Source organism: Chiloscyllium plagiosum, unplaced genomic scaffold, assembly GCF_037043375.1.
Source record: "Chiloscyllium plagiosum isolate Xiang-an unplaced genomic scaffold, Cpla_swu_hap1 HiC_scaffold_20, whole genome shotgun sequence".
In the NCBI taxonomy this organism is placed as follows: Eukaryota; Metazoa; Chordata; class Chondrichthyes; order Orectolobiformes; family Hemiscylliidae; genus Chiloscyllium; species Chiloscyllium plagiosum.
The window spans coordinates 20,115,892-20,140,864 of record NW_028270158.1 but is presented as its reverse complement, the minus strand read 5'-3'; the positions used below and the strand labels follow the sequence as shown (position 1 = coordinate 20,140,864).

General features: G+C 38.8%; 1 protein-coding gene across 3 annotated transcripts in view; it reads right to left on the bottom strand.

The window, feature by feature from the left end:
- The window catches only part of card11 (caspase recruitment domain family, member 11), a 278,081-nt gene that overhangs the window by 56,899 nt on the left and 196,209 nt on the right, over nucleotides 1-24,973 (bottom strand). For all 3 annotated transcript variants that reach the window (XM_087997712.1, XM_043711897.2, XM_043711898.2), the window contains 5 exons: nucleotides 24,109-24,349; nucleotides 17,730-17,826; nucleotides 16,397-16,486; nucleotides 5,234-5,366; nucleotides 4,275-4,454 (listed from right to left, as the gene is read on the bottom strand). In XM_087997712.1, the coding sequence (XP_087853838.1) occupies nucleotides 4,275-4,454; nucleotides 5,234-5,366; nucleotides 16,397-16,486; nucleotides 17,730-17,826; nucleotides 24,109-24,349 (741 nt within the window). The remainder of the gene's footprint in view (nucleotides 1-4,274; nucleotides 4,455-5,233; nucleotides 5,367-16,396; nucleotides 16,487-17,729; nucleotides 17,827-24,108; nucleotides 24,350-24,973) is intronic.

Genomic DNA, 24,973 nt, shown 5'->3' with positions numbered 1-24,973 from the left:
CAAATTCAAATAACTAGTGATTACCTGATGGTGACCCTTAATTTTGGTCTCTTCCCACTGTGATGGTATTTTTTTTTCTTTTTAGCCCCCCCCACACTACCACCAAAGTGCGGTAGTGCTTATTTTTTTCCCCAGCACCCATGGTGTGTGTGTGCAGGTGTGAGACACAGTGAAAGACACAAAGTGCACGAATCTTTATTCAAATTCCACCACCAGGAAGATAGGAAAACACCCGAATGGCCAGTGACAAACACTGCCCTTCACATCAAAGGGCAGTGCTGTGTGATCAAAAACAGTGAAGGGGAGGGTAGGGACTAAATCAAAATAGAGTTGGAACTGTGATGGTTTTTTTTTCTTTTTTTTTCCACCCTCCGGCTAGATCTTCTGTTTATTTTTTTTTTCCTTTAACCCCCACACTACCACCTAACTGCGGTAGTGCTTATTATTTTTTTTCCCCAGCACCCATGGTGTGTGTGTGCAGGTGTGAGACACAGTGGAAGACACAAAGTGCACGAATCTTTATTCAATTTCCACCACCAGGAAGATAGGAAAACACCCGGGTGGCCAGTGACAAACACTGCCCTTCACATCAAAGGGCAGTGCTGTCTGATCAAAACAGTGAAGGGGAGGGTAGGGACAAAATCAAAATAGAGTTGGAGGGAGAAATAATGCACTCCACTCCCTGCGGCGCCCACCTCTCCCTGAACAACTCCAGGGTGTTGGTCGACACCGCGTGCTCCTTCTCCAAGGACACCCGGGCTCTACTGTGATGGTATTGAGGTAAGAATGAGTTCCCTGATTGGACCAGGTTAACTATCCTAATCAGGGAGCCCTGGCAGACAGCTATAAACAGGGAGTCGTCCTTGGAGAGAGAGCATATGATGTCCACCAATGTTTTCAGTGCCTTTAGGGAAAGGTGGGCATAGTGGGGGCACGGAGTGCTTTTTCTTCCTTTAATTCTTTCCCCCATCACTTTTTTCACATTAGCATTGCTATTATCTGGCTTTGCTTATTACTAGTTACCGGACCACATGGGTGTTTTTCCTGGTGGTGGAAATATTGAGTAAAATTATTTGCCTCAGGTGTCTTCACTGAGTGCCTGCACTTATTTAATTATGCACACCTGGATTGGGTATGAAATAAGCACTGTTATGTAGTAGTAGTGGCAGGAAGAAAAAAATGAATGAACAGGGGATTTCGAATCTAGTCACTTTCAGAGGCCTGACTCCAAAATGGCTGACCACAGCCAGTGTATTGTTTATATATTATTTTTTACAAGAGCATCAGAGACTCTGTTCACTCTGAGCACTGGCTCTGAGAAAGCTGAACCAATATCAACTACTATGCTTATGTAAATTAAAGGGTGACTTGGTGACAGGATACCTGCCTCTGTGGAGTTATTTCACTTATCAATGGCAACATCATCTCTACATCTACTACACCAAACTCTTAATGTCACGCCACCCTCTGCCTTCTCTTCAGAAAAGAGCCCTAGCCTGTTAAATAGTAAGTGTACGATTTATGATGGTAAATTTTAACTGTTTATCTAGTTTACTTTTGCAGTGCTGTATCTCCTATCTCAAATGCACAAATCTAATACACTTCCAAAGTAACAGCCACTCGCACTAGGGTGGCCTTTGTTGTTCTTTCAAACCTGTCAAGCTTATGTGAACTCAATCTGTCACTTTCTTTGTTAGCTGACCTGAACCTAATCACATTAAAATGGATAGAAATTGGTTTTATATTTAGAATATGGTAGTAGATCACATTTATTTTCAGGGACAAATTTTGAAATAACAAAACCTTAGAATGTTAAGCATATGGTATGTAGGCAAGATACAGAGGCTAAGCCTGAGCTAGCATCTGCCATAAATTCAGGCAATAGCTTCTGTGCAACCATGTAAAACAGAAAACAATAATTTTTTAATTTCAAAATCTTAGACAATACATCAACAAATTCGCAGATTCCATCAGATATCAACAATGTCGGTGTCTTGTTTTAAAGAAAATGAATAAACCACTCTTCCACTGTAACACAAACTGCAACAAACCAGTTATTAAAACAAAATCAGCACCTCATGTCAACTGCTATTACACAAGTCCACACTTTTACTATTCAATTCAAATTATCTGTGATGAGACTTAAATGGTCTTTCACTGAATTTCTACAGAGATTCCACAGATCTCCATTGAAAAGCGTAACAGAATAAGGACAGCCATATGGCCTCTCTAACTTTGGCCTTCTACATTGTTCCAATAAAACTTAACATAAACCTGAGAAACAACACTTCATCGTATCGATTAGGTAAATCACAACCTTCCGGATTAAACATTGAATTGAACAGATCATAACTACTGTAAAACCGATTTTTTTTCAAGTCATTTGTTGTTGTCATTTACACCTTCTTTGGATGCTTTTTTTGTCCCATTGCCTGCATTTTTGACTGAATTGTACTATCCATTTGGCTATCCACTTGTACTATCCATTGTATCATCCACTTAGCCAATTCATCAACTCTGGACTCTAGCAACTCATTCCTTTGTGCTTATGTCTGCATCACTACTCATTTTTCTTGTTTTGCACTTGCTTATAAACTGTTAAATCTCAAACTTTTCCCAGATCAGGTGAACCGACATAAACCAAAAATGTTAATTCTGTCACTCTATTCACGGAATGCTGCCAGACTGCTTTCTTTTTGAATGTCAGATTTCCACCATCTACAGTAAATTGCTTTTGTATAAAGGTGGTTGATTTCAGGTAGACTGGCAGTAAAAAGAGTAAAAAAATCATAATTCAAATCTGAATTTGATAGAATCTGAACATCTTTCTATATGCAATCCCAACAGTTTACTTGGGTATAAGAGTGAATCATTAGTGAAGGCAGATGTGAAGGAGAGCCTTGCAAGATCAATGACACCATGTGCAAGCCAAGCCTCTGCAAGATGATCAAAGCCAGGCCAGACAAATAAGTGCATGAGTCCAGGATGTTTTGTCCTCAATTCACAAGGTAAAATAGTGATGGCATCACTACTAAGGAGCTATTAAAGAAAATACAAGAATAAAATTGTTTGTTTAAAAAAATCCTGCATGTTGCACCATTCCAGTATACACAAACCAACATATCTGACAGCAGAACTGAGAGACCAATGCCTTCAAGAGTAAAGCCTGCAGGCAGTGAACAGACTGAACAGAAAGATTTCAGTCTTTAGGCAGGCAAAAAAAGCCTGAAGGCAGTGAACTAGGAGAGTGGAGATTCTGCTGCTCAGAATAACTGCCTCAAGGTAGAACTCAAGAGAATATAACCACTATTACCACAAACCAAACATCAAGTAGTATTTCAAATGAACAGGAGGAGGAATACTGACTGCCTTAAGGGGCCAATCAGAAAGAAATATATATCATCATTGTCAAAATAGACTCTTGTCATCCTGATGAAAAATATCCTCATTAATAATATATTGAAAGCCCACAGCAGGGATTGCACTGGTTACTCACTCATACTTAAAGTCTGAATCTTTACAATAAAACAAAGCCTTCGCGTGGGTCAGTCTAACGATATAGTCATTGCACCTAATCGATTGGCCTCTTTCTGTCCCATCACACTAACTGTAACTTGCCAATATGACATTTAGCATAAATTACAGTTTCTTCAGTTTCATCCACCTGCTAATGAAAACATTCCTTTTACAAATTGCAATTCATTCAACAACTGAAATTTTAGTTGCAAGCAGCGTGACTGCGCCTACATATCTTAAGCTCTTCCACTTCTATCACTACTGCAAAGCAGAAGCTTTTCGAAACATCAAGTGATGTAAAATGATTTATGCTGGGATTGTGCCAAACATTTTATGTCGTAAACTTAAAGCTGGTGGAGTATGTGTCCTGTTATCCCAATCATCATAGGTTAGATTTAACAAATACAATACAGAATGAAGTAATTCAGTCCATGTGACATGTGTCATTACTTTTCAAGATCTAACTAATTCCAAACCCCATTGACTGTCCATTCCTTTTCAAGTATGTGTCTAACTTCCTACTAACAGTTCAGAATTTGCTTCCACCACCCTGTTACATAATGTATTTCAGAACATATGTTTTAAATGTTTTATCTGCATATCGCCTCCAGTTTGCAAATTATCTTAAAATCTATCACTTCTGCATACAGAATATTTTGCTTGTGGAAACAGTTAGTCCTTCCTTACCCAGTTCTGGGTAAAAGTATTGATATTGTAACCCAAAACATTTGTGGCCAAGTCACATGATTCAACCTTACCTGATTTGCATATGTCAAACTCCATGGCTTCTCCAGAATTGAGCAACTTTTGCACAAGCATTTTGGCTAGTGACGTTGGGGAGAACAACACAGGGCGTTTCTGTTGGATGTGGTATGGATGGACCAGGCTGTATGGGATTAACGTGAAACCTCTCTTGATGTCACTTTCTGTATCCATATCTTCAAGAAAAGAAAAGGGAAGACCTTAATTTTTAATGCAAGAATCTACACGTTTCTGTGAGAAGGCCTGGGCAACGGTTGAACCTCAGATTATTACTGCTTTCAGGAGCTTGCACATCCACAACTATCCTGGGGCTATAATTATAGAATCCCTACAGTGTGAAAACAGGCCATTTGGCCCAACAAGTCCATACTGACCCCCCCCCCACACCCGAAGAGTAACCCATCCAGAGCCATTCCCCTACCCTATTCCTCTATATTTACCCTTGACTAATGCATCTGAACACTATGGGCAATTTAGGATAGCCAATTCACCTAGCCCGCATATCTTTGGATTGTGGGAGGATACTGAAGCACCTGAAGGAAACCCACGCAGACACAGGGAGAATGTGCAAACTCCACACAGACAGCCACCTGAGGCTGGAATCAAACCCGGGTGCTGTGAGGCAGCAGTGCTCACCACTGGAGGTTGGTTAGCTCAGTTGGCTGGTTGTCAACCCATAGTGATGCCAGCAGCATGGGTACAATTCCTGCACTGGCTGAAGTTACTGTGAAGGGCTCTCCTTATCAACCTCTCCCCTTGTCTGAGTCATAGTGACTCTCTGGTTAAACCAACAGTCACCCCTCTCGAATGAGAGAGTAGCCTCTTGGTCCAGTGGAACTATGGTGACTTTTCTTGAGCAGTGATTGCAATTCCAGAAGTACATATTTGCCATAAAGCACTTTGGGTCATCCAGAGGTGGTGAGAGGTGCTATATAAATACAAGTCCTTTTATTACCATCCTGTTTTTCAGCGGAAAATTTCAGAGTTTCGAAAGAGGCTTTTGCTGGTCCAGATGGGGAGCCAGTGACAATCCGTACACGCTCACTGCTGTTCATTCTCTTGTACTTGTTGTCAGACCTACTGACAAACTGAACAGAGACAAAGAAAAAGTCATTTTACAAAAGCAAACACAGTACAATGAAAGCATTTCAGCAACTTCAATGTGTAAATTCTAGATCAGTACTTGTAACATGAATACTGGAAATACATTTTTTCAGCACACATTAAAAGGTGAGGAATGGTGGTCCTCTTCTTCCCATGCCCCTGTACTTACTGAGTTACAATAGTTCCCAGTCCAGCATTTCTTGATTTTAAAATCTTTGTTTTTAATTTTTCCATGGTCTCATCACCCTCTATCTCTAGAACTTCCTCCAGCCTTATAAATCAACCCTGGCTTCTTGGACATCTATGATTTCCATTTGGCCTCCATTGGTGGTGACAACATTAAATGCTTGGGCCCTGAGCTCTGGACCTTTTTCCCCTAAATCACCCGCCTCACTTTCCTTATGAGATACAATTAAAAAACATTTGGCCAAACATTTGGTCACCAGTCCTAAAATCTCCATCTCTTTCTTGGTGCCAAAGTTTGTCTGAAACCAGTCCTGTGGGTACCTTGAAACTAACTGCCATGTCAACATAAAATAAGGTAGTTTCATTTTTGAATAGATTGTGGATATATTTTAGAAGGCAAACACCAAGCAACAATTTGCAGGTAATATTTGTAAATTACAGCCCTTTTATGTAAATCCATGCAGGGCAATTCATGGGGCATCACTGGTGAAGATCACTAATGGTGGAGACCCATGTATGAATCACATCTTTAATTGTTAAATATTGGTGGCTACCTTTCATAGAATCCCAGTGGGCAATGAGACTGCAATATCTGAGATAGAAACAAAATAAATTCAGGAATGGTTAGTGAGGAGTTCTTATCAAATTGTGCTGGTTGATATGGAGATGCATGGAAGACAGGCAAGGAGCAGAGTCAGAATATCTGATCCTCTGGGACATAATGTGCATGAAGTAAAGCAACAAAAATTGTTCAACTGTGTACATTTAAGCAAAAGACAGTGAGATTAATCTCTTTCAATTGATTTTTTGAAGTGTAATTATTTGTTGGTGGAAAACAAGGCCACTCATCATTGTTCTACTGATTACCTATCTTTAGGCTCTAGTCAGGGTCACACTAAATTCCTAGTTACCACCCAGCAAAGTACAAATGGGGTAATGTATGAAGAATTTTTGTTTAAATGTGAATATGAGAAAACTGGTAAGCTAGAATGTCTCAGCAGCAGAAAGGAGAGACAGTTTTTATATCTATGCCACACCTTACATGATCTCAAGATGCCCCAAACACCTTTTCAGCCAATGAAGAAGTATCGGGCAGGACTTTTAGGATAGCTGTACAGACATTTAACACTCTATGGAACATTGATTGGATGGAGGTAATATTTGCACCCTTCAGTCTGATTGATTGGCAGCACTGCGATTCCAGTGGGGATCCTGGCTCAGTAGTCACTACTGAGACTACAAACAGGTCCACCTGCCCTACTCCTGGAGCCCACAGGAGGGCAGAAGGGAGTGATTGATTGACCTTGTGCATTTCACCAGTCTCTAGAAGGGAGTCAATGTTAGCGACATATCACCCTGATCTCTGAACTTTTTTCACTAGCCAGACAGGAAGAAGTCCTTCTGTACAGGATGGGCTAAAATTGATGATGATTAGATTACTTACAGTGTGGAAACAGGCCCTTCGGCCCAACAAGTCCACACCGACCCGCCGAAGCGTAACCCACCCAGACCCATTCTCCTACATTTACCCCTTCACCTAACACTACGGGCAATTTAGCATGGCCAATTCACCTAACCTCTGCACATTTTTGGATTGTAGGAGGAAACCGGAGCACCCGGAGGAAACCCACGCAGACACGGGGAGAATGTGCAAACTCCACACAGAGAGTCGCCTGAGGCGGGAATTGAACCCGCGTCTCTGGCGCTGTGAAGCAGCAGTGCTAACCACTGTGCTACCGTGCCGCCCAAAAGTACATTTAACTGAATCAGAAAAGAACCACTTGGATACACTTTGTGATCCAAGACACCTTCAGTGGCCAATAACTGTCCTGGATCTTGATATTCAATAGCTGCATGACTTGAATGAGTCCTGTGAACATTCCTGTACATGCCGAAGACGGCACAATTGTTTTTCCGGACTTACTGTTTGTTACACTATATAGGACAAAGATGTTTGTTCTGAGTCATTGGATTTCAATTCAGACCGGGATTGTGAACTGTACCAGGAACAAACCTAATCCTCTAGACCAACTGTTGACCGAGGGTCCCTGATGGGCAAAAGGGTGTTAGGCTTATTACTTTCTTCTTTTTAATGATTAGTTGATAAATGTTCATATCTAAGTAAATTCATGTTGTTGAATCTTCTCTTAAGTACATTTAACTGAATCAGAAAAGAACCACTTGGATACACTTTGTGATCCAAGACACCTTCAGTGGCCAATAACTGTCCTGGATCTTGACCACCACTTGCATAAGTGTTAACAGCTCAGACATGGATGAGCACATGGCAAGATCCCACAGAGAGCAATTTGATAATGACAGACAACATTTTTTGGTGATATTGGAAATAGGGATGTCAGGGCATCCAGAGCTTAAGCAGTTTGGTTCGAAAGCTCAAATCTGTTTAATTTCAGCCCTAAGTGTCAATTTTGGTGAGTTTCATGGAGATACTCCCTCCCCTGAAAGGCCAGAACTTTCATGGAAATGAAGGAATGTGTGTTATGTCAAAATGGATTACTGACGTTGCCCTGTTGAACTCAACACTCATTATTTTTGCCAGCTGAGTTGGAAGAGAGCGGGTTGGAAAATGGAGGAGGATTATACTTTCCACATCGGTGGTTTACACACAGTTTCTTTTATTGATTCATTGTGAGATGTGGCATCACGGGCTGGCCAGCATTTATTGCCTGTCCCTAGTTGCCTTTGAGAAAGTGGTGCTGAGCTGCCTTCTTGAAATGCTGCGGTCCACCTGTTGTGGAGTAACCCATCATGCCATTAGGGAAGGAATTCCAGGATTTTATTTTCTGGACAGTGTAGGAATGGCGATATATTTCCAAGTCAGTATGGTGAGTGGCTTGGAATGGAGCTTGAGGGTGGTGGTGTTCCCATTTATGTTCTGCTCTTGACCTTCTACATGGAAGTGGTTGTGGGTTTGGAAGGTGCTATCTGAGGATTGTTGGTGAATTTCAGCAGTGCATCTCATTTAGTACACACTGCTGCTACTGAGCATTGGTGGTGGAGGGAGAGGATGCTTGTGGGTGTAGTACCAATCAAGCAAGCTGCTTTGTCCTGGATGGTGTCAAACTTGAGTGTTGTTGGGGCTGCGTTCATCCAGATAAGTGGGAAACATTTCATTACAGTTCTGACTTGGGCCTTGTAGATGGTGGACAGACTTTGAGGAGTCAGGAGGTGATTATTTGCCACAGTATCTTGTAGCAACAGTGTTTATGTGATGAGTTCAATTGAGTTTCTGGTCAATGATAAGCTCAGGATGTTGATAGTAGGGATTCAGTGATGGCAACACCATTGAATGTCAAGCAGTCATGGTTTGATTGTCTCTTCTTATTGGTGATGGTCATAGCTTGGCATTTGTGTCGCACAAATGTTACTTGCCATTTGTTGGCACAAGTCTGGATACGTCCAGATCTTATTGCATTTGGATATGGACTGCTTCAGTATCTGAGGAATCGTGAATGGTACTGAACACTGTGCAATCATTGGCAAATATCCCACTTCTGACCTTATGATGGAGGGAAGGTCATTGATGAAGCGGCCTAGGACACAACCCTAAGGAACTCCTCCAGAGATATCCTGTAGCTGAGATGATTGTCCTCCAACAACCACGACCATCTTCCTATATGCCGGGTATGACTCTAACCACTGGACAGTTTGTCTCCAAATTCCCATAGATTCCAGTTTTGCCAGGGATCCTGGATGCCACACTCAGTCAAATGATGCCTTGATGTCAAGGATTATCACTCTCACTTCACCTCTTGAATTCAGCTCTTTTGTCCATGTTTAAATCAACACTGTAATGAGGTTAGGAGCTGAGTGGTCCTGGTGGATCTCAAAGTGGGCATCACTAGGCAGATTACTGCTCAGTGGGTGCTGCTTGATAGCACTGTTGATGACACCTCCATCACTTTACTGATGATCGAGAGTAGACCTTTTTTTGATTAGATTAGATTCCCTACAGTGTGGAAACAGGCCCCTTGGCCCAACAAGTCCACACCAACCCTCCGAAGAGTAACCCATCTAGGCCCATTTCCCTGTGACTGATGCACCTAACACTATGGGCAATTTAGCATTGCCAATTCACCTGACCTGCACATCTTTGGACTGTGGGAGAAAACTGGAGCACCTGGAGGAAACCCACGCAGACTGGGGAAAAATGTGCAAACTCCACACAGTCACCCGAGGCTGGAATCGAACCTGGGACCCTGGTGCTGTGAGGCAGCAGTGCTAACCACTGAGCCACCGTGACTTGATGGGTAGTAATTGTTTGGGTTGGATTTGTCCTGCTTTTTATGTACAGGACATACTTGGACAATTTTCCAAATTATCAAATTATCAGGTGGATGCCAGTGTTGTAATTGTACTGGAACAGCTTGCCTAAGGGAGCAGCAAGTCTTCAGTACTATTGCCAGAGCATTGTCAGGGTCTGTAGCCTGTTATGCATGTAAACCTGCAGCTGCCTCCAAACAGAACCAACTTTCAAAACTAGAATAGAACAGTTTACCACTGAGAAAATTATTCAAAGTCTTGGAGTTATGGAACTGCAAAGTACTGTTTGGAAAGTTAACTTTGAGAGAGGTCACTTGCTTCTTGAGATGGATAAAGGTAGACATTAATGTGGGTAAAATATGAACATTGTACAAGAAGACATAGATAAAGATTCCCATGATATAGAAGTGCTTCAGGATTAGACAACAAATCTTAAGCATGAATCTTTATTCTGTTGAAAATATAGCAGATAATGTGAAGGCAAAGAACTCAGGAAGAAGTAGACAAATGTAAATAAATTTTTAAAAGCCTTTGACAGTTATTTCAACCTCAAAACAAATAGGATTTTGGAAACAGCCAGGTTTAATGGAATTAAGCACTCAAACAAATCAAAAGAAGATTTTATCAATGATTTATGGAGTCAGTTGAGGGCTGCACCTATGGAAATTTAAAGACAGAATTGATTAGAGACCACATTTTTGTTGGAATAGCTGATGAAACTCAGTTCGATTTATTATAGTCAAAAGAAGATTCCTCTCAGAAAAAAAATGCACTAGTGAGACAGAGATTGAAAAGCAAACCAGAGCAACCTCAGAGGTGAACAAAAGCCATGGTAAAGGCAATCTCCAGCATCAATATCATTACAAGGTTTATAATTTCGAAAACAAAATGGTACAAGGCACTATAGAAAGGAAGGTACCATGGAAAATGAAAGTGCAAGATTCCTAAAAAAAAAACTACGAAAAAAACCTCGCACAGTTAAGATTGGTATCTTGCAAATAAACATTATGCTTCTAGTGTAAGTGAAGTGATCACTTTTTTAAAAAGTGCCAAAGTAAGAGTTCAAATAAAAAAAACCTAAAGCTTACAATTTTTTTTTTAAAAAAGAGCTATCCATGAAGTGCAGCAATCATCAATGCAATGCAAGATGAAAAAGTTCCAAGGGGAAATGAAAGACTTTAATACATTCTGCACTATGTCAATGGAAATATAATTCCTTTCAAGTTAGACACAGGAGCAAGTGTAATCATATTGCCAGACAAGCAGCAGTGGTAGAACCATGTAGAGCTAACAGAAATACAATTACATGGACCAGGTTGAATCCAATTAAAAGTTAAAAGGAAGCCATAAAATACTCCAGTATTAAAAAAGGCAACACTGGAAATATTGTTACATAACCTAAAGAACAGCAACTTCAATTTCGTAAGGAAAGTGCAAGATGTCAACCAACAAGACAGTAGCAGTCACTTCCAGAAAGACTTTCCAAAATTATTCACAGGACTGGAAGACTTAAAACAGAATGCAGCATCGCACACTACGTAAAGAGACCACATCAAAATATCTGTGTGCCCAGAAAAATACTATGCACACCAATGAAGGAAGTAATATTTCAACTTGAAGAGATGATCAGGATGTGATTAACTTCCTCAGTCATGACACCAATGGAGTGGTATTTGGGAATGGTCCCAATCCCTAAACCAAACAGCATCATTTGAACATGCATAGAGATTTGGACACAAAGCTGCAGCAAGAGAAACGTATCCAATGTCCTCAGTGGACAAATATTTGGAAAAGTTGTCCAAAGCATCATATTCATGAAACTGGATATGAACAGTGGATCTTTAAGACGAGCAGTCAAAGTTATTGACAACTTTTATTACCCCCTTATGGAATACCCCCTTATTCAAAAATGTTATGAATATTTTTGGTATATCAGCTCCAGAAAGTTTCTGAAGAATGATGCCTAATATTCCAAATGATCACTGAGAATCCAGATTTATTTACAAAATGGGATTGTAAACCCATTTGTAAATATATAATGAGAGACACAACTTTTAGAGCACCTACAGATAGTCTTACACTGCAAGATGTGAACTTTATTGATGAATTTGAAACATATGATGAGGATACTGCAACACAACGGACAGCAGCAAGGAACAAACTCAGAAATACATCAGCACAGGTGCAAGCTGAAGACTGCAACCAAATTTCCCAATACTGCATGCAAAGTTGGCCAGAACTGTATCAAGCTACTGTCATTATAAAAGCATTCTTTGAACACAGAAATCATGTCACTATCAGGGAAGACAGATGAGTGTATGACAAGGCATGAGGAATCCAGTTTCATTCAGAGAAAGCATCTTAGAAAAAACCTACATCAGGCCAATGGGTATGGCGTAATGCCGAGCTTGTGTTTAGGTATCAATATCTGTATCAGCTGCGAATGTCAAAAGGCACAGAGAAATTATTTTAAATTGTGAAATGTGCACAACATGCAAACCAGAACAGAGAAAACCACTAAAATTTCCAACCAGGCCATGGGAATATCTTGGATTTAATCTTCTTTAATGGCAAGTTATTCTTGATTGTCAAAGATTACCTTTTCAGATGAATCAAAGTTAAGCAATTATCACATGACAACTACTAAAACAAACACGGTATATTGAAAAAATATTTGCAATACATAGTGTACCAGACCAGGTTCTATTAAACAATGGCCCAAAATTTGCTTCTATTTCACGTATTTTACAGAAAAATATGCATTTGAACATCATTCAAGTTCTCCCCAGTATCCTTCATGTAATGGAGAACTAAAATGAGGAGTTAGAATGATTAAATCACTCTGAAAAAAAAGAGTGCAGATTTCCAAGCAGCACGTTAAAACAATAAGACCACTCTAAGTAGATTTGCACCATTATAGCTACTAGTAGAAAGGAAACTCAAAACTCAACTTTCTATCCTACATAAGAAATTATACCTAAGGCTGAATGTCTTAAAATATTAAGTTGTCTAAGATAGAAAGAAATCTTACAGAAAATCACAAGGGAAAAACTACAATAGAAGACACCATAATTGGAACATGTCAAACCTAATAAATATAGTTTGAAGAGAATTGATCAAAATAGAGAAGGGGCAATTATCCAGAGTGATATAAACCAAAAGAGATAATATCTAATACTCATGCCAGAAGATAATAAGAAATAGGAGAAATCTTATTTCAAGAAACCAAAGACAACAAAGAGTTATCTATTCAACATCTGAACCAAATCTGAACTACTGCTGATCTTTCAAGTCTGACAAGAACACAAGCAGGGAGAGTTATGAAACCTCCTGACAACTAATTCAGTGGAGTCAAAGATTGCAGGAGCTAGGGTTGTATTTAATTTTTTTAAAAATCAGTGTATGTAAGATAATGATTAAAACAAAATTTTGTCGATGATGGGGAAGTAGTATGAGATGCTTTGAAACTGATCGAATGCAAATGCCATCATTGATGTCAGAGATCCAGTGGTAAGAACATTTTTGCCTAGCCTTCCATGGAGACAGATGTGATGCACGTATTTCATGTATATGGTGAATGATTATTAATAAAATCATAACAACCCAAAATACAGACACCTCAGCATCTTTACTAGTTAGATCAGATTAATTTTTAAGTGGACCAAACCTAACAATGATGAATAAGTGACTCTGTGGAACTATAAAGCTTTCAAGTTATTTAAATCCTTGGCCCTTTAAATTTTGCAGCTGAAACAAAAAGAAAGGAACTTGCAACTTCACTGTCTATTTTAAAATGATTAGTGCATGCCATAACATTGTTGTATAGTTGTCTAAACACTAGTTTTGTAGCCAGAGTGCCTGTAGACATTTGCTATAGTATAAGTTTTAAGAGGTGAAATTGGAGGTTTGAGTACTTCATAAAAGTTATTGGTGTCCAGGACTATTGTACAGATATCAACAGATATGATTTATATTTATGACAAAAGCAGTTTTATCTCAAGTCAAAAACAGAAAATATTTCTTCTTGATGTCATTACTGTTTTGAGATATCCAAAGTTAAGAGTAAACTGACTTCCTTTGACCACATTATAATTTATAGGAAGGGAGAAACAGCCATTCATAAATCTAAGAATGAATTGAAGATAAACATCGTCACCAGGTAAACGATATATGTGTATGTAAATATTTATTTACAGGGAAGCTACACATGTACTTCAGATCACAAGAAATAGAAATGTTTCCCTAGAGGAATGATGAAATAAAATGGAGACATTGTGAACATTTATACTGTCATTGACAATTTAAGTGTATCAGCCTATTTCTGTGTGTAAATTCTATGAATGCTATCTATATACGAAATGGAAAAGTGACTTTTGGTCCAGGACAGATTGTTTGACTTGTAAAATGATCAAAATGCAGAAGCTTTGTCCTGTGTTTCAAACAACAATATTTGATTAAAACATTATTCGATGTGCAATGCTTGGATATCTACTTGATAAATCCTTCATACCTATAAACTTGTAGATTTTGATGGATTGAGGACTTCGTTCAGAGACTTTCACTTAAATCCTTGAGTTTTCCCTTGTGCTTAATTCTGGGGTGAGCATAATAATCAGCTAAGCTCCTTCTGGTACACATGAACTCTGCATTAACCAGCTACAGTTACTACATTAATGAAGATCCTCAACAATTGTGTCCAAATATCTTGTCATTTAATTAACTGTTGAAAAAATTCTTTTTAAGAGGATATTTTAATCCATTGAGGTGTGATTTAATCTTTATTGTTTCCTGAGTATTTCCAACAGTAACATCCTGTGACTCATTACTTTCGGATTATTTTATTCATACACAAACCTGATTATTTGTTCTGCCCAAAATGTAATGGTCTGAACCATTTAATATTTACTCCTTCTTTGAGAAGGGACAAGAAACAGCAGCAGTCTCATGTGGTGGTCTCATAGGTTAAGAAAGGATATAAATGTATTTGGAGCTGTGGCAAATAAATGGAATTTATGTACAATTCAATAATAATCTGCCTTTGAGGCAGAGTACTTTCCTAGTAGCAGGAAAATCGATGTTTCAGGCATAAGCCCTTATGCTCAAAACGTTGATTCTCCTACTCATTGGATGCTGCCTGACCTGCTGTGTTTTTCCAGCACCATACTCTTGACTCCGATCTCCATCATTTGCAGTTCTCACTTTCTCAGAGAGTAATTTCCTGGAATTTAAGGTCTTCACCTATTCCTATATGGTTTCTGGTGCAATTTATTGTGGTTAAGAGCTAATTATTAATCTTGTGCCACGTTTTACCACACAGACCATACAAGATGCAGAAGACTTTGTTTACCTTTGCTAAATATCTTTCTAGCACATATACAACTCATTAAAAAGTTCAAATGCTCGCAATGCTATAGCATCATGAGAAGAAAAAAAAAGTGCAGTTTACAAAGGTAACTTAGAGGCTAAAGCCATTGGGATAGATTACATTAGATTCCCTATGGAAACAGGCCCTTCAGCCCAACAAGTCCACACCGACCCTCCGAAGAGTAACCCATTCCCCTACCCTATATTCACCCCGACACTGTGGGCAATTTAGCATGGACAATTCATCTATCCTGCACATTTTTGGACTGTAGGAGGAAACCGGAGCACCTGGAGGAAACCCATGCAGACATGGGGAGAATGTGCAAACTCCACACAGACAGTCGCCCGAGGCTAGATTGAACGGCTGGGGGCTGTATTCTGAAAAGAGATGGCAGAGGCTATAGGCTTTTAAGATTATTATATCATTTAATAATGTAGAATAGAGAATATGCTTCTATGTGTTGTCTCTGGGAGGAATGAAAACTAGGATCATAAATATGTCAGTCATCAATAAGAAGTTCAAAAAGAAACATCTTTAGCTACAGAATATTTAGCATGTGACATATGGAACCACAGGGCCTCGTTGATATGATTAGCATAAATGAAGGAATAGAAGGTTATGTAAACAGGGTTAGAAAAAAGAGGGGTGGAAAGAGTATGAGGCATAACACCAGCATTTCATTTCTATTCAGTCATAGAATAAAGGGGTTCCCTGCGGGGCCAGCAAGTCACCCTTGAAACTTGAAACCCTTTAAGGTTTGTGGATCACAATAGGCTTGACCAGGTCAGGACAGCAGATTTCCTTCCATAAAGGACACTTGCAAGCTGACTGGTTTTTAAACACAATCATAACATTGTTATGGTCACTAATGTTGAGACGAGCTTCATTTTCTAGTTAATTAAATTACACAAACTGTCGTAGTATGATTTGAATAAGTGTCCCCAAAGCATTTGTCTAGGTGTATGGATTACTACTCCAGTGACATTAACATCATTCCAAAGTCTCCCTATTAACACTGTCTTTGATCTTCTCAAAAGGCAATTAGAGATCAACAGTAAATGCTGGCCTTGCTAAATCCCACAAAAGAATTAAGAAAAACATTAATTGGATTAAATGGCATATTTCTATAGAACAAATTCTACATAATGGCTGACGTTTCCCCATTGCATGATGAATCACCTGTAAAATCTGACCGAAGAAAATGCTCGCTCTTGAGAGGCGGGGAGCTTTGGGATCTATAGAGGGCTGTTCTTCGGGTTGTAAAAGGTTCTGGAAGAGAGGAAAGCACAGACAGCATTGGCTGAGCTAATTAATTGAACAGGCTAAGTTCCAACACATGGTATCTTGTCAATTGTTTCCTAGAAGTTCAGCAGTGGCTTAAATAAATTGGATAATTTCCTTGCTTCACTGGACAAGTTAAACTAATTTTGCTGTTTTGGTTTATGGCATTATTTCTATCCTTCGATTTTCTAAGTATCTTGTAGTTCTCTCCTATCAATATATTATTCTGCACGCATGATTACATGCCCACAGCTGTATGAAACCCATTATAAATTTGAATATTTTGGTAAAAATTCAATATCTTATTTAATTGGTTGTAGCAAAACTTGTGAATATCCACAAGAGATATAAATGCAAAGCACGACACAACAACACAAATAGTGAATTCCTTACTTAATGAATCCTGAGAAAATGAAAATATACATTAAGTTATCAATTACTGAGAAGTCAAAAACATTTTCCATTTTGTGCTTCTGCCATTAAAACCAGTTAAATAAGGATGCAGGCTTGTTAACCTTCTCATTGTCAGTACCAGTCTCTCCAGCAGAATCATTGTACCTGGACAACCAAGAATTTTAGTTCAAGTGTTAATTCCATTAGTGTCATTTCATTTTGCACATTTTGATGTCTCATGAATTTACGTTGTGAAGTCCTTTAAAAAAGTGTGGTTTGACCTCTGTTTTGGAAAGAGGATGTTCTTCAATGTGATGTAACTAAGGCTTTCATGATTAAGAAGAAACATGACCTTTTGTTTAAACTGCAATGAGGGTACTGGATGTCAGGGGTATTCTCACAAAAGAACGGGGAATGTTTGAATTAGCTGAGTTGATCGATCAAACATATGGCCCCAAATTGTTATTCCCTTGTGACACCTCAATAAATAATGAAAAATATTTGCATCACTCAATGAGTGTGATTGTTTCGTATTCCAAAAGCAAGAAAACAGCTTGTCTGAGCTTAATTACACTGATGGTTTTTCTCTCAAAGTGTACACTTACAAACCATTCAAAATTAAAAAAAGGTGAAATTAGAGAAAAGAATCAGAAGATTTGGATACATTGCTTCATTGTAATCCAATGCATATCAAGTATTTTACCAAAATATACACAGATTTCCCTCATTGTAACAATTTAGATAAACATCAGAGGTTTTGAGGCAAAATAGGTTCATCGTTTAATGGAAATTGATTGTATGAAAAGCATAAATTATTCAGATTGATAGAAAGACAGACCCATAATCCTCGGAGAGTGCTATATTGATTGTCTGTCTCATCTCTGTTGCTGCGGTACATCAATCTCTGAATCTTCACCAAGAGGAGCTGCTGAGCTCTAGAACAGAATGAAGAAGGCTGAGGATTATACATATAGGACTGAGCAGTCATGATTTCAGCATGGTTCACCTTTAATAATACTGCTGTATTTTAGATCGCTCACAAATCACCATCCTCACCTCTTCTGCCTACAACTCCAAAGATGACTAGGATAAAAAGCTGCTGTTTTCAACCTTCAGTTGATAGGTTCATAAGGGACATTATTTTTATATTGCTTTTTTGTTCCCAATGGATAGATATCAACACACACATCAAAAAAGATAAAATTGTTTTCTAATTCATCACTTGCTGCTATAAATTCATCACTACTCTTTCTGCAAGATCAGATGTGATAAGATTGAGAGTAGGTAGGGAACATGAATTGTAATGCCACACTGGGATAATACCAACCACTTTGTCGTTGCTGGCCTCTGCATTATGAATAGTAAAAGCAAATGGTGTTGCTTTGCAAACTATCAGCACAAATTTCTACCAGGCATAGGTTCTACAGCAAAAGCCAGAGGTTTTAACAAGATACAAATTGTCCGTATGAGGGAAACATGGTTTGCCACCTATCACTAACTACACTGTTTGGATGTTCCAAGAAGTTATACCCAGAACACTGCTGTGAGCAAACCAGGGGGAAAAAAAAAGTTGTTCTTTTAAACTGTTTTATTTTGCTTGAAATTGTTTTTTGATCAGTTATAGAATACTTAAAATGTGATCAAAGGTTGTTTTATCATCAAGTATCATCCAAGCAGCCCTATCAAGAGCTCTGTATAAATATTCTCATTTCTTTACTGTTGTATTCCAAGCCACTTTTTGTAAAAATTAAAAATGCTACTGGTCTTTTAGGACATTATTTATCTGCACTAATCCAAGGTTACTACAGGAAGTGAGGGAAGAGATTGCTGTGCCTTTGGTAATGACCTTTGCGTCCTCACTATCCACTGGAGTAGTGCCAGATGATTGGAGGATGGCAAATGTTATTCCCTTGTTCAAGAAAGGGAGTAGGAATAATCATGGGAATTATAGACTAGTGAGTCTTACATCTATGGTCGGCAAATTATTGGAGAGGATTCTAAGAACAGGATTTATGATTACTTGAAAAACCATAGTTTGATTAGAGATAGAGATCGTCAGCATGGTTTTGTGAGGGGCAGATCAGGCCTCACAAGCCTTATTGAATTCTTTGTGGATATGACAAAACACACTGATGAAGGTAGAGCAGTGGAAATGGTGTAATGGATTTTAGCAAGGCATTTTATAAGGTTCCCCATGGTGGGCTCATTCAGAAAGTAAAAAAGCCTGGGATACAGGGATATTTGGCTGTCATGATGGAAACATGGCAGGTCAAGAGAAGACAAAAGGTAGTAGTAGATGGAAAATATTCAGCCTAGAGCTTGGTGACCAGCGGTTTGCTGCAGGGATCTTTCTAGGACTTCTGCTCTTGGTGATTTTTATAAATGACTTGGATGAGGAAGTGGAAGGGTGGGTTAGTAAGTTTGCTGAAGGTTGATGGAGTGGTGGATAATGTGGAGGGCTATTGTAGATTACAACAGGACATTGACAGGATGCAGAACTGGGGTGAGAAGTGGCAGATGGAGTTCAACCTGGAAAAGTGTGAAGTGATTTACTTTGGAAGGTTGAATTTGAATGCAGAATATAGGGTTATAGGCAGGATTCTTGGCAGTGTGGAGGAACAGATCAATCTTGGGATCTATGTCCATACATCCCTCAAAGTTGCCACACAAGTTAATAAGGTTGTTCAGAAGGCAAATGGTGTGTGTTAGCTTTCAGTAACAGTGGGATTGAGTTTAAGAGCCGCGAGCTTATGCTGCACCTCTATAAAGCCTTGGTTAGTCCACACTTGGAATATTGTGTTCAATTCTGGTTGCCTCATTATAGGAAGGATGTAGAAGCTGTAGAGAGGGTGCAGAGAAGATTTACCAGGATGTTGCCTGGACTGGAGGGCATGTCTTATGAAGAAAGATTGAGGGAGCTAAGGCTTTTCTCATTGGAGTGAAGAAAGGTGAGAGGTGACTTGCTAAAGGTGTACAAGATGATGAGTGTCATAGATAGTTTCTGACTATTTGCTCTTTCTCCCAGAAATGGCTATCACAAGGAGACATAATTTTAAGGTGATTGGAGGAAAGTTTAGAGGGGATGTCAGAGGTCGGTTCTTCACACAGAGTGTGGGTGCCTGGAATGCACTGCTACTAGTCATAGTAGAGAGTCAGATACATTAGGGACATTTGAATGACTCTTCGATACACACATGGATGATAGTAAAATGAAGGGTATGTTTGATCTTAGATTAAGATAAATGGTCAGCACAACATCAAGGGCTGAAGGTCCTGTATTGTTCTATGTTCACTTGTGAGTTTAAGAAATTATTTATTTAAACCCTGGGGCGTTTGCTTCCTTTACTGTCTCTCAGTGTGTACTGCCAATCCTTGCTTTCCACTTCTTCACATCACTTCTCACTTCTTCACACGAAATTGAATCTGCCAGTTTTGTTTTGTCTATTCTGCTAACCTGCCTATGTCAATTAATTCTTTAACATCTCTCTTCAATGTTGTCCTCCTGCCTTTGTAGCAATAGTAAATTTTGACACTATGTTCCTTATACCTGAGACCAGAAGATCTATCATTTGAAAACAAAGCACTACCCAAGGGATGCATCTCTCCCAACTTTTCTCCAAACACAATGTTCGTTCTTCTCAATTTCTTAGCTTCTTATTCAACAAAAGTCTACACTTCAGAAGTACTTCATCAGCTGTACAACCTTTTAGAACTTCTGTGGTCTTGAATGATGCTGTATAAATAAAAGTTATTTTGTTTTCTTTCTTTCTGTACCAATTGTTTCTACATTTTCTCTGATATCAAATGCCTTAAATTTACTGAAAAGCCTGAAAGACCAGATAGACAGAATACCTCAAATGCTTTCATGAAATGAAATGAAATCCAGGATTTCACAATTGCATTTAAGTTATTTTGTATGTGTGTGTGTGAAATTGTGATGTTGCAGCAAGTAACTTAGGCTGTGTAGGCCTTAAGCTACTTGAATTTTAGTGCTGTGTGAAGATTATCTTTCTGGAGAGGCAGTACCACTACTCTCACTATTTTGAACCTCACTTGAGTTAGCAGCTCAGCAGGGAGACCACAACTGTGATATTGCACAAATTGCTCTGCTTCAGAGAGGAAACTGACACATACACATGACCACAACGCACTGAATCTAACTGTTTGCAACACAAAAGGCACAAAAGCAAGAGCTTTCTTTGGAAAAACAATTAATCAATGACTTCACAATCTTGTGCCAATGCAACCTTGCAGTCACTTTTAGAAATTTCAATTTAAAACATTCAATAAATCTCTTGTTTGAAGTGGTTGTTGTTTGGTCTTAACTCTGTGCACATTAGTTGGGAACCCACTTTTTAACTCAGTATTAAGTCAGGATCATCCTGATCAGCTCTTAAATAAAGGCAAAAATACCAGACAGGATAGGAGGGAAATGTTTGTTTTCTTATTGAATTGTGATGTAGAATACAGTCTATGAGGGGACAATGCAGGTAGATTGAACAGTAACTTTAGAAAGAAAACTGCATAAATATTTGCAATGAGAAAAAATGTGAGATTGCGGGATAATAACAGGGAGAAATGGGACTAATCAGATAATTCATTCAAAGAGCTGACACAGACATGGATTGAATGGCTTCCTTTTGTGCTGTATCATTTAATATTCCTGAAACAGTCTCCATGTGCCACTTGGTCTGAAAAAAAATACTGGTATGAATATAAAACAGAATGCATGAAAAAATAGACATGCCAGCTTTACTGAAAACACTGGTGGGCATCGCTATTCTTTGTCTCATCCTTTTGCCAGAAAAATACCAGAATTTACAACTATCATTAAATTATGTAATGATTAATAAAACAACACATGCATAAGTTAATGTGTACTCAGTATGAACGCAGCCATTTTCTGAATTGTTTAGGCTAATCTTCTCAGTTATTGCTGTTCAACTCCATGAATGTTTTGACACAGATGGAGATTTTAAGGTAAATGGAAAGACATTTAAACATTTTTTCCTTTCTAATTTCTGTCCTACATTTGCTTTCCCTCTAGATGGTGCTGGATTCATTTTTAATGCTACTGTATTTTGAAAAATGGAATTAGGTAGGGAGGTAACTAATGCCACAAAATAAAATTAGTTTACCAATGATAGATTGTTTTATTTTAGTGTGATGTTTTGCTTTATGTGTAATTTATTTGTTTTTAACAGAAAACAGTGGATATATACTTACAAGGAAACATCTGTAGAACCAAGGAGCAGCAGGGCCTACCACAAATTGATTGTTTGTTTAAAGAACTGAGACACAATGATGGGCCAAATGGCCTTACGCTGTGCAACATCATCCCAGTCTCTATATTTACCTCTTTGAAGTTGGGGCAACTGGGCTCGGCATTTTTCATTAATCAATCCAAATCCAATGTTATTGTGGTGTGCTTACCCACTGTATTCTGATTGGTTGATTGTTCTACATGACCTTTATCCAAAGGTCCTTATTGGTGACTTTTATGAAGGTGTTGTGTTTTGCATGTTGTAACAGCTGACAGATAGACTTCGCAGTACGGAGGAAATAATTGGGAACTTAGCACTATCTGACTTTTGCAGGAATTTTAGAAATTGGATTTTGAAGAGTTCACATTTGTTTCTTATGTCCCTGTTGTGTATTATACATTTTGATTACATGCCAACTGCAGGAGCAGTACAACACTATTAGGCATCAGCCAGGGCTTAGTGATAATATTCTCATCACATAGTCAAGAAGCTATGGGTATAACCCCACTCTGAAGATTGGAGCATATAATTTAGGCTTACATTTCAGTGCAATACTTCCAAATGCAATATTAAACTCAGCCTCTTCCTGGTCTTGTGGGTAAATGAAAATGTTCAATAGCACTGTCCAAAGAAGAGTAGGTAAATTCTCATGTTTCCTGGTCAACATTTAACCCTCAAACAACACAGGAGATGGTTATTTATCTTGTTCATTTTTGAGGGGGAGGGGTGGAATCTTCATATGTAAAAATTAGCTGTTACTTCTCTATGATTGTAACAAGCAGTACATTTGCATCCAATTTCATGCTGCTTGTACAGCTCCATTGATGATGTTGCGTACAGTGCACCCATCTTTTAAAGCATGCTGTATGTTTTGTCATTAGCAAGTTACCTGCCCTACTGTTTTTAAAGTCTTTAATTTCAATTAAGATCAGATCACTTCTCAGAGTGGGTACCTGGAACATTTCAGATCTGTAGGATTCAAGGCATTTACCTCCCTACCCTTGGATTGGGATGCCTGGGTTCAAGTCCCACCTGCTCCACAGGTGTGTAATAACATTTCTAAACAGGTTAGTTAGAAAACATATTCAGTGCATTTACTCATTGTTTCATCACCACAATTCCTGAAGCATTAGTATTGTGTCACTGAACAGTACACAATTCTATTTGCTCTTCACCTCCCTTTCAATTAAATAGGAACATATAGGAATTGAAAATGAAATGATGAAGGACCCTCTAATTTGCCTTCCACTATATTGGTAGCAACAGGATGCAATGATAATGGAAGATTTTTTCTCCAACTTTTTGACCCAGATATGATATGAGAAAGTTCCCAGTGATGGAAAGCTTTAGGAATCATCAATCCAAAGTCACCTTGTTCCTCCAAAGGATGTTACACTTACCATATGTCACACACAAATTACTCATCTACTGTACCCTTAAGTGTTATTTTTTGAGAGAATTTGATTTGCACTTGAATGAATCAGTGTTATCTGCTTCCATCATCTCCTTAGGAAGTGTGTGTTCTATAGACTAACAACTTTCCTTCAGCAGTTAGCATCACCACCCTCTTCTTCCACTTTCTCCCCATCAAGTATGGACTGTGACTTCTGCTTCTACTGTTCTGGGACAAGGTGAGACAGCTTGGCATGGCCAATATTAGAGCTGAAAATGTGTTGCTGGAAAAGCGCAGCAGGTCAGGCAGCATCCAAGGAGCAGGAGAATCGACGTTTCGGGCATAAGCCCTTCTTCCTGAAGAAGGGCTTATGCCCGAAACGTCGATTCTCCTGCTCCTTGGATGCTGCCTGACCTGCTGCGCTTTTCCAGCAACACATTTTCAGCTCTGATCTCCAGCATCTGCAGTCCTCACTTTCTCCTCCATGGTCAATATTATCCAATTAAGTTGAAATATCCTTTAAAAAAAAAATCGATCAATTGGACGTAGAGTCCAATTACCTGCAGTAGCTGGGAATTGTGCCTTTCTCCAAGTCTTTGTCAGTGAATAGATCGACTCGAGCACAGAGCCATTCACACTTGCCCTGGTACATAGTGTCTAAAACATGGATAATCTCGTCGCACTTCACACACATCGAGCAACTGTCTGACTGTCCAGAAATATTCAAATTGGTTCGAACGTAAAAGGAATCCCCAGATGTGATAATACCATCTTCCAAATCCTTTTGTAGTTTCTTGTAACCTTAAAACAAAGCATAGATCACAATATAATAAGATGGCAAAATATATATGGAGCATGTCAATAGTGGCTCTCTCAGTAGATAACTGTTAGGAGTTTAAATAATTATTCCTGTAGTCTCCCCTACCCCCAAGGGGATTGGGGAGATTGGTCTTGCTCTCTCTCTGTTTGTCAATGGAGTTTAATAGCGACAGGGCAGGCAAGAGCACCATGGAATGACAATCTCATGGAATTTTCTCCCAAACCCTACTTCTACAAAGCACTTGCTTCCGCTATTTTATGAGATGGTCAAAAAAAATAGATAATGTCTCCATGTGGTGAATTGCAAATGTGATAGTTCATTGTTCCATACTGTTGCACACATCCCAACTTTATCATATAGCATTTCAACTGGAAAATTAAGTCTAAGAAATAGATTTCTTTCGATCTCTGCCTCAGTGCAAGGGAATTCTAAGTCTTCCATGATGTCCAGTTTTCTTAATCTAAAATTTGAAGGGTTCGTTTTGAAGTAGGTAAAAAAAAAAACGCACTACTGGTTCTGTTTTATTTCAAAAGAGCACTAACATTGCAAAAGCTTCTAGTGGAGATCACATCATTCTGACTCATTCCAATTTAACTGTTGAAAGC